General features: G+C 34.4%; 1 protein-coding gene across 2 annotated transcripts in view; it reads left to right on the forward strand.

The window, feature by feature from the left end:
• Positions 1-10,366, forward strand: part of PIK3C2A (phosphatidylinositol-4-phosphate 3-kinase catalytic subunit type 2 alpha) — a 101,389-nt gene extending 91,023 nt beyond the window's left edge. For both annotated transcript variants that reach the window (XM_028116865.2, XM_028116866.2), the window contains 7 exons: positions 1,629-1,836; positions 3,031-3,155; positions 4,696-4,813; positions 4,899-4,971; positions 5,314-5,423; positions 5,508-5,633; positions 7,260-10,366. In XM_028116865.2, the coding sequence (XP_027972666.1) occupies positions 1,629-1,836; positions 3,031-3,155; positions 4,696-4,813; positions 4,899-4,971; positions 5,314-5,423; positions 5,508-5,633; positions 7,260-7,442 (943 nt within the window). In that variant the 3' untranslated portion in view covers positions 7,443-10,366. The remainder of the gene's footprint in view (positions 1-1,628; positions 1,837-3,030; positions 3,156-4,695; positions 4,814-4,898; positions 4,972-5,313; positions 5,424-5,507; positions 5,634-7,259) is intronic.
• The last annotated feature ends 298 nt before the right edge of the window (positions 10,367-10,664 follow it).

Consider the following 10,664-nt stretch of genomic DNA (forward strand, 5'->3'; position numbering starts at 1 on the left):
AGAGTCTGGGCTGAATTGAATTGAAGGAAGCTGACTTTGTATAGCCTTCCAAACTAACCCTGATAATTTAGGTATTGATGGGTTTTGTTTTTTCAAAAGAGATTCATTGGTTCCTCTGGGGAAAACTATATGGCAGGCATGTATTAGTCTGTTTGAGCTGCCATAACAAAATACGATAGACGACATGGCTTAAACAATAGACGCTTATTTTCTCTTACTTGTAGAGGCTGGGAAGTCCAAAATCAAGGTGCCAACTCATTCACTTCCTGGTGAGGGCTCTAGCTTACAGACAACTGCCTTCTTGTTGTTTCCGCACAGGAAGGAAGGAGATAAAGAGCAAGAAAGCATAAGTTTTCTTGTCTCTCTTCATAAGAACACTAATCCTATTGGATCAGAGCTTTATCCTTAAAACCCCATTTAATCTTCGTTACTGACTCCATAAAGGCCCTATGGGGTTGGGGCTCAAACATAGGAATTTTGGAGGATACAAATATTCAGTCCATAACAAAGCAAGAACCTTTGTGTGAAGTTCTAGACTTTTCTTTTTGAATCTCTTTCCTCTTTCTGGATTTCTTTATCCTGCTTCTGAGACTTATTGTTTCTTTTGCATGCCTAAAATGTTTTATCCAAGCCTGCTTTTCAGATTTCTCACCACCAAACTCTCTATTCTGTCAAAACTTCTTTTTCCAACTGAAGGAAATGATGATTATCAGAAGGAATCTGATAACCAGATTCTACTACTATTTGTTGGAAAAGATTTTGTTAAATTTGGATTACTTTTGATGCTTCCTTCTATACTTGTTTAGTTGTCAACTTCCCTGTTTATTAAAAGGGAATTAAATGATCATCTTTTTTGGCATTATTCCAATCATCTTCTATCCCTAATAGTTTTATATTAGTATTAGATCCCACAGAGCTCAAGAAATACAGCATCATTTCTTGGGAGACAGTGGGATGGGATGGAATAGAGACTTTCTTGTGCTAAACTCTTTTGTTGGGGTGGAATATCTTTTCATGGGTTTTTGGCCTGAAGAACAAAGGAAATCCTTGGCAAAGTGAGAATCTGCTTAATATTTTAAAAAGGAATGAAAATGGGGGCGCCTGACTGGCTCAGTCAGTAGAGCATGTGACTCTTAGGATCGTGAGTTAAAGCTCCATGTTGGGTCTAGAGCTTACTGTTTTTGGAGGGAGGGGCGGAGGGAGATGGGGAGAGAGAGAATTTTAAGGAGGCTCCATGCCCAGCTCAGAGCCGGACACAGTGCTTGATCTCACAACCCTGAGATCATGACCTGAGCAGAATGAAGAGTCGGATGCTTAACCAACTGAGCCACCCAGGCACCCCAAGGGCCTAGAGCTTACTTTAAAAGAAAATTTATATATCTTGATTGATAGATTAAAAAAAAAATATTTAAGGGGCTTCTGGCTGGCTCAATTAGTTGATGGAGTGTGCGACTTGATCTCGGGGTTTTAAGTTTGAGCCCCACATTGGGTGTAGAGATTAAAAATAAAATCTTAAAAAAATTTTTTTAAAAAGGAATGAAATATTTTTGTCCTTTATTATGTTCAAAGAACTGAACATGTTTTCTCATGAATATTTACTATTAACATATTTTCTGATTATTTCGTAGGCTTATCGAATCAAGTTTGGGAAGCATTGCCACAAAGTTTAACTTCTTCATTCACAATCTGGCTCAGTTGCGTTTTTCTGGTCTTCCTTCCAATGATGAGCCCATCCTTTCATTTTCACCCAAAACATACTCGTTTAGACAAGATGGTCGAATCAAGGAAGTCTCTGTTTTCACTTATCATAAGAAATACAACCCAGATAAACATTATGTAAGTTTGGTTTTGGTATTTGTAGAGACTCATGCATGCATTATTGTTTTTTTCATACTTCTTTCCTCCGTGGATGGTCCAAAAATAAATAAATATTTGAGGAATCCCTAATTGTTTTTTGGTATTTATTTCTTGGTAAATTTGCTTCCAAACCATGGGGGACAAATGATATTCTTCCTTCCAGAGACAAGGCTTAACAGGTGGTGCTATTTTGCTTTTCCTCTTTTCTTCAATTTGTTCTTAATCTTAAGGTAAAGCTTGCTCATTGTAACAAATTCAACCTGTGTAAAAGCACATAAAGTCTTCAGTTCTCATTCCACTTTCTGGGGATGAAGTATTATTAAATAGACCCACACACATAAAATTCATCTTTGAACAAAAATAAGATCTTTAGTATGCTTCCCACCACCCCATGGATAGCACTATTATCTGTTTTATTATTGTTTTTCACCGTTGTGCTAATATTTTTATTTGGAAATACTTTGCAGCACAGTCTTTAAATTTTTGACAAACTGATATTTTAGAAAGCAACTGTATTATTTTGATTTTCACCTATTGTCAATTTTTGTAAGTTTATGTAGTATTTTATCCTAACACCATTTTATTGAATATTCCATTCTTCTCCCAATGATTTATAATAGTATATTACATTATGTTGTAGATATTATAATGTTAGCATATTTAAAATGTACTAAATTTATATGTATCCGTGAATTTATTTCAGGTCTTCTCTAGATGAATACGACTTTTTTCTATACCAGTATTTTACTCTAAAGTACTGTGACTTTATAATACTTTAAATATCCAGTAAGACACATTTTCCCTCATCCTCCTGCCACCATAAATTTTGCCTTTTTCATTTACTCTTAAATGAACTTATTAATGTGTTCATTGGAAATGTACTAAATTCATAAATTTCAGGAAGTCCATTTATTATATTTAATCTTGGAAATAAATGACTTTCACTTTCTAGTTCTTTATATATCTTACAGTGGTTAATATCACTCTTAGATACAGTTAGATGTCTATAAATACAATGACTTTTATGTATGCTGTTTCCTCTCCGTGACATATACATTACTAAGTTAAAAGCACTTGGACTGCATAGAATGGTCAAGCTGTAAATTTTCTGTCGGGAAAGGTTTTTTTTTGTTTGTTTTAATCTAATATGTTTGGGGTGTGGTTTCTTTTCAGATTTATGTAGTCCGAATTTTGAGGGAAGGACAGTTAGAGCCATCATTTGTGTTCCGGACTTTTGATGAATTTCAGGAACTTCACAATAAGCTCAGTATTATTTTCCCACTTTGGAAGTTACCAGGGTATGTTCCCATTTTTGTACATTAATTCTTTTTTTATAGGAAACAATTTCTTACCAAGTGTCGGTCAAAAGCTTTGTGTAAGCATTTAGTAGGATACAGTGGACCATGTGTGACGTATTTTCCTTTGTATCACAGGGCTTGATAAAAGTACTACACACAGAAAAGGAACTATAAGGTTTTATTGAATGAATAAACAGTCAATAGGGGGCGCCTGGGTGGCTCAGTCGTTAAGCATCTGCCTTCGGCTCAGGTCATGATCCCAGTGTTCTGGGATCAAGCCCCGCATCGTGCTCCCTGCTTGGTGGGAAGCCTGCTTCTCCCTCTCCCACTCCCCCTACTTGTGTTCCCTCTCTCGCTGTGTCTCTCTCTGTCAAATAAATCTTTAAAAAAAAAAAAAAAAAAAAAACAGTGAATAAATGATCAAGATCCTAAACTTAAAATTGGGGATTTTCTAGTTTTCTAATTTCAGTTGAAGCTTTTTTTTTAAATCATACCAGGTTAGGTAAATCGTTACTTAAACTACCTTTACAGTGACATCAAGGAACTTAGTTGAATCTTATAATTTGTTGTCTCTACCATAGTCTGCAACATAAGATAATAATTTGGAATCTTGGTTTTAGAAAAGTCGGATTTTAAGTCACTGCTGAAATAATTACAGCCATACGAAGCCTCTCTATAAAATAATAAGCTGAGGCATTGAGACCGTTGGTTAAAATCTTAGTACTTAGTTTTGTATCTGTTACCCTTTCAAAACCCTTATTTTTAACATAGCTAATGACCAATAGATTTTCTGTGTCGGGTTGCTCATATTCTTCTGACTAGATTTCAGAAGTAGAGTCAACAAAGTGTGGTTATCAGAGTTTATTTCCACATGCAGTATCATTTTTTATTGGCAGCAAAATAAGCAGAGTTAAGAGTATTCTTGATTTGGGGTGCCTCGGTGGCTCAGTTGGTTAAGCGACTGCCTTCGGCTCAGGTCATGATCCTGGAGTCCCGGGATCGAGTCCCGCATCGGGCTCCCTGCTCAGCAGGGAGTCTGCTTTTCCCTCTGACCCTCTTCCCTCTCATGCTATCTCTCTACCACTCTCTCTCTCAAATAAATAAATAAAATCTTAAAAAAAAAAAAGGTTATTCTTGATTTGGGCCCTCTGTCACTTACGGACACAGTATTGACAGGGTATGGGACTGATATCAACAGTAACTGTGGCTGATTGAGTAATGATTATTTTGGAGGATAAGATATGCATAAAATATTTGTGAATGGATTAATTTTTAGAAAAAAATAGTAGAAAATAAGTAATAAATAGCAAAATAGTGTCTCTTTTGTACCAAGGTTTGTAAAAGGCTAACAGGTACTTGAACTATTTCATCTCTAGTACTCTGAAAAGAAATTACAAAAATTTACTTTCTAGAAGATTAAGATTCCACTTTGTATTTATATATTTTTAAAATATATATATTTCTAAATAAATATTGTGCTTAATTCTATAAATACTTCCAAGTGAAATAATTTAAATCCCACTTGTGTTTTCTTTTGTAGCTTTCCTAATAGGATGGTTCTAGGAAGAACACACATAAAAGATGTAGCAGCCAAAAGGAAAATTGAGTTAAACAGTTATTTACAGAGTTTGATGAGTGCTTCAACAGATGTAGCAGAGGTGACTGTCCTAATTGAAAAAGAACATACTATTTTTTGTGCTACATGATATTTAAATTAATAATTTTTTTTCTCTTCTATCTTAGTGTGATCTTGTTTGTACTTTTTTCCACCCTTTACTTCGTGATGAAAAAGCTGAAGGAATAGCTAGGTCTGCAGGTAAGGTTATTTTTTTCTCCTTATCGATCATTCATGGCTTCCCTATGATTTGCAAGTTACCGTTTCTCAATGAATGTGGTAGAGTGACAGTGGGGTGGCTATACTACAGTGGGAATGAGAGGAGGGTATTCCTTCTAAGCCCATCAATTTCTGGATAAACATAATTTTCCTAATAGAATGTGATTATTAAAGACCTATAAATCAGTGGCCTACTAGGTTATTTACCTTTTCCTTTCCCTATCCCATATATGATGATCCTGGAATTAAAGCAAAAATTGTTTTGTCATAGTTTGTACCACTGGGAGCAAGATAAAATAAAGATGAACGTATTTATACTTTCAGATGCAGGTCCATTCAGTCCTACTCCAGGCCAAATTGGAGGAGCAGTGAAATTATCTATCTCTTACCGAAATGGTACTCTTTTCATCATGGTGATGCACATCAAAGACCTTGTGAGTGATTATAAATAATGATTGTAGAGAAAACCGATACCTTGGTAGGAAGCATTACTATTAAGGGAAAACTTTTCTTTATAGGTTACTGAGGATGGAGCTGACCCAAATCCATATGTCAAAACATACCTACTTCCAGATACCCACAAAACATCCAAACGGAAAACCAAAATTTCACGAAAAACTCGGAATCCAACATTCAATGAGATGGTAAGTTAAAATCATTTCTAAAGATGTCCTAGATTTGTTCTTTTGAGATTTTAAATTTTAAACACTTTAAATTTTTAGGTACCAGTTGCAGAACTATTTATTGTACTAGTAAACCCAATCAATAGCAATCCAGTGATGATTTATCAAAATGTTGCGGAATTAAACCTGCCGTCATTGACCCTTAGGTTTTAAAAAGGTCTTAGGAGTTATCTTCAACCACCTTTCCGGTGTTTGAACCCTCTCTACAACATTTTCAAAAAGTGGATGTCCAGTCTGTGCTGAAATACTTCCAGTCCATCCACTTTGTTTTGGGCAGTTCCAGCTCTTACATTTTTTTTATACTAGGCTGAAATCTTCACTGCCTGTAGTTTGCACCTGTGGGTCTCTGTTGTACTGCTTGGAACCACACAGAATTTACTCTTTTTCTCCTGTGTAGCAGCCCTTCAGATAACTGAAGCTCTCAAAAGCCCTTCCTGTTATCCTTTTAAAACGTCTTCACTACCTTTACCTTTGTTTGATAGGATGTAGTTTCAAAATCATCCTCCTTCTAATTCATTCTAATCTGTCAGCAATCCACTTCAGATAGGGTGCTCTAAACTAAAAGCAGTAAGCAAAGCATTAGCTGAATAGGATGGAGCAGAACTGTGACTTTCCTGAGCTACTCATGGTCAACTTACAAACTTACTCATCTGTTAAAACCTGCTAACCCTTATTCAACTACTTTTTTAGGATAAACACTACATTATTTGTGTATATTAACATTACATCCACACAAAAATGTCTGGATAGAGATTTGGAAGAAAATGTGGATTTTCATCAGGGTTATAAGTTTGTTAAAACTGCAGAAATAGCCTTTTAGCTCTTGAAAAGCATATACAGTGTTTGGTGAAGACAACTTGGTGTTATTCTCAAAAAGTAGTATTGGCTTTTTTCCTAGTTAGTAGTGTTGTACTTCCAAGAAATAATATGTAGTCAGTTTTTAGTTTTTATTAGTCAAACAGTGAAAAGGACTAGATTAAAGAGATGTTTCTCAGAAGTTATGATGAGGCCTTGTTGGGAAAAAAATTCTAAGTGTTGAATGTGGTGTGTCAGCTTTTTAGCATTCCAGATTGGCCGTAAACCGTATCGGTAGTTGGTGAATTTGCTTTGAAGTACGGATAATCAGAAATTATTTCATGGTATATAAAATCTAACAAAAAAAGACAACAAAAAGAAATTCTAATCCCCCATATTTTATAAAATGGTTATGTTTATCCCCACTTATGCTTCTTTCCATTCTCTTTCCCAGGTTATCAGATCATCTCAAGGCACGCCGCCTTGTAATTGCTTTTCCATTCCCCACACTCTCCACCTCAGAAAATCCTTGTTTTCAGTTTTTAGCCAATAATAATTTTCTACTCTGTGCATTTCTATGTCAGACACTCAGAAGGATGATAATAAAATCCAAGGCTCCTGAAATACAAAATGTGCATCTAAAGTATGAGGCAAATTCTATCAGATGTGGCATAATTAATGTCATTATCTCTTTAACTACTGATCTCACTTCTGTTTTTACTTAAAATAATCCAAGAAACCAGACAAACAAAAAGTTTGTAATTTACTGTTTTCTTTTTACCTTTGCTGTAGCTTGTGTACAGTGGATACAGCAAGGAAACTCTAAGACAGAGAGAACTTCAACTCAGTGTCCTCAGTGCAGAGTCTCTGCGGGAGAATTTTTTCCTGGGTGGAGTGACCCTGCCTTTAAAAGATTTCAACTTGAGCAAAGAGACAGTTAAGTGGTATCAGCTGACTGCAGCAACCTATTTGTAAGCTGGTGAATTTCTGAACTTTGAAAGCAAGGACAGTTATAAACACGTATACACACATACACACTTGGGAACTTTGTATAATATTTTTATACTTGGACGAAATTATAAAGTAAATGTACTTACTGCATTTCAATACATCTGTTGGACCAACAGTCACATAATTAACTTTTATGAACTTGTTGAAGCCATTGCTGTTTTAAAGTCATATAGAATGCTATAAACCCTAAACTTAATATATAGTGAGTCCTGAAAAAGACTGAGTTGGTGGTGAAGGATTTAATCCTTTCTTGAGTAATTCAGAATAATAGCTTTAGTTTGGTCTGATAGTACAATGTCAATTCAGCCATCTATTTTGCATTGTTTCTTACACAGACACAGCATGTTTTCCTGTTTTGCACCTTTTATAGCCTTTACCACAGTGTGTGTTCACAAACACCAAAGGAAAGGAAAGGTGCAGGATGTTATCAGAAAATACAGCTGCTATTCATAGGGCCGAAAGCAAAGCACAAATAATAGTTATGTTCAGAACTACTACGTAGTTTATAGAAGTAGGGGAAAATAATACTGCTTTTTATCACCCATGTCTTTAAAACCTTTTTCAGAATAAGTGCCGATCACTGAAGTTGTAAATACTGGTGCCTTAACTTCATATGCTTTCCTGGCACTTCATTCTGATTTTTTCCTGACTTGATAAATAGTAACTTCCCAACTTACTAAAGAATTATGTACATTTACTAATGTTTTTCCCACAGAAATATGAGTTTTTTCTATTTCTCATGTGACTTAGACATTTGATTTATGTTTTGTTGCCCCGTAACTGAATGAGATTCATCGATGTAACTGTGTACTAAATGCCATCATTCCATTATAATCCTGCATTTGCTCCCAGGAGTGTGAATTAAACTTTGGTAATCCACCTCCATGTATCTCTACTCCACTTACTCATTAAGCAAGTGAAAATTGTTCACTCATGTACCCATTCCTGTTTGGTAGAACTTCATGAATAGGGCAGACTCTTCACAGGAGGCCCAGGACAAGAATTCTAGGGTCCAGACTGAATATTAATGTAGACTTTTATAGCAAAGTTGGTCTTGTAAGCTGTCTTATATTTGTGAACATTATACATTTACATGAATTACTTTCCTTAATATAGCAGGATTCAGAATCATAAGGGACATGATTGAAATTATTCTGCAGTAACCATTAAGGATAAAATTCATTTTTATTATTCATTCAGCTGCACACGTAATTTTGTGTTTAGTTTGAATAAATATGTTGATATATTAATTCTCATGGCTAGAATGGAATTTCAGACACTTTTTAAATGGTAATAGAGATTGTAGTAATCTAGTTGCTGTGAGAGAACTGACAAAATATGCAATGAAGAATACCAATAAAGGACAATCTCCAGTTCAGTTGCCCACAACATAATTTTTATGAACTGTGCAGATGTTTGATGTAAATGGGAAACCTATAGAGCAGAAATAGAACAGTTGAGGATGTATCAGTGAGATAAGTTTAGGGGAAAAAAACAAAACAAAACACTTGAAATTCTTGGTGCCTAACACTAATGGTCCATTTGTAGGAAAGCCCGTTAGTATGATATATGAATGTCTTTTTTTTTTAATGTTAAAATGTATATTTAATAATTTAATTAAAATGCAAATCAAAGCACCACCGTTTATTTACTTTTTCCACATCCAGTTAACATTTCCTTTAAGTGTATAAGTACTTTTGCAGATATAAAGAAGTGTTAGATATTTTCACTTAAGCTTTTGAGACCTAATTCCATTCCATGAATTGTCACTTAGCCACTGTTAAAAAAAAAAAAAAAAAAAAAAAACCCAAACCTGTCTTGGTAAAAGGTCATTGTTAATGGGACGCAGCATGTACTGCCTATTTGCAGTCTGTTACAGCAGTGTCTTTTAGCACAAATAACAGAGCTAGAAAATGGGATGTCACTTTTCAATTACAAGAAATCTGGATTTCTTATCTGAAAATGTATATTATGATTAATACTGTACAGTTAACCAGAGTTCAGGACAAGTGGTAATGTTTTTCTTAATTTAACTCATTTTGTGCCTTCTTTGGTCATTAAAAAAATACACATATTTTACATATATTTAAGTTATTTCTTTGTAAAACGCTAATCTTCAGCCCTTACCAAAAAAAAAAAAAAAAAAAGACAGGCGCCTCTTTGCACTACTACTTTAAGTAGATTTTAAGTCAGTTTTTTTAAACATTTTTTTTAAAGCTTGCATTAAAGTACATCTGAAGCAAAAGTTTAAACAAACTGGCCAAGACACTAACTTTTATGTATAATCACAATGTTTTATACCTGTCTTTACCAAATAAAAATAATTATGCTACATATAAGTCCTGCATTAGAATTCTTTCTTCTTGCAGTGTTTTGGGATTCGAAAATAATAGTCTACTCCAAGAACCTATTATTTTCTCTACTGAGAAACACAATGTAGAACTTGCACTGACATTTTTATTACTTTATAAAAAACTATAGGTAGCTAACTGTTAAGGCATGTATGATCTTTGATATTCTTTTATCTTTTCAAATTAAAGTTGTATAAAAGTTTCAATATCTTGCCTTAAATTGGTTGACTGTTCTTTCTAGGATTCAAGTATTGTGGCATTTTAAAAAAATATATTCAATTTTGATACTTAGATTTCAGATCAGAAAGGACTAAAAGCCCCACTACCATAATCCATGGATTTATTTACATGCTGTTTGATTAGCAGTGCAAATATGAATGAATATGGCAAATAGTCTCATCTATAAGAACCAAATACTTATATTAAGATAGTGAGTAAAGATGTATAATATTTTTATTAATATCTTGAATATATTCAGTGGATTGAATGTGACTTCATAACTGTACTACGATTGTATTAAACTATTTCTGGAATAAAGGAACTCTGCTATCATTTCTTTCCTTATTAACATATTAACATTTTGGGTTCTAAACTTTAATAGGAGCTTGGGGAGCCTGGCTGGCTCCGTTGGTAGAGCATGCAACTCTTGATCTTGGGGTTGTAAGTTCCAGCTCCTCATTGGGCATAGAGTTTACTTAAATTTAAAAAATTAAAAAAATAAACTTTAATATGAGCTCACTGTTGTGTTCTTTGTATCTCACCCAGGAGTTTATTAGATTCACAAATCCTGAATTTCAAAGCTGGCCTGTCAGTTGCCCCTAAAAATGACAAATCT

The sequence above is a fragment of the Eumetopias jubatus genome, unplaced genomic scaffold, assembly GCF_037043125.1.
Source record: "Eumetopias jubatus isolate StellerSeaLion01/CBP00866 unplaced genomic scaffold, mEumJub1_p1.0 scaffold_13, whole genome shotgun sequence".
NCBI lineage: Eukaryota > Metazoa > Chordata > Mammalia > Carnivora > Otariidae > Eumetopias > Eumetopias jubatus.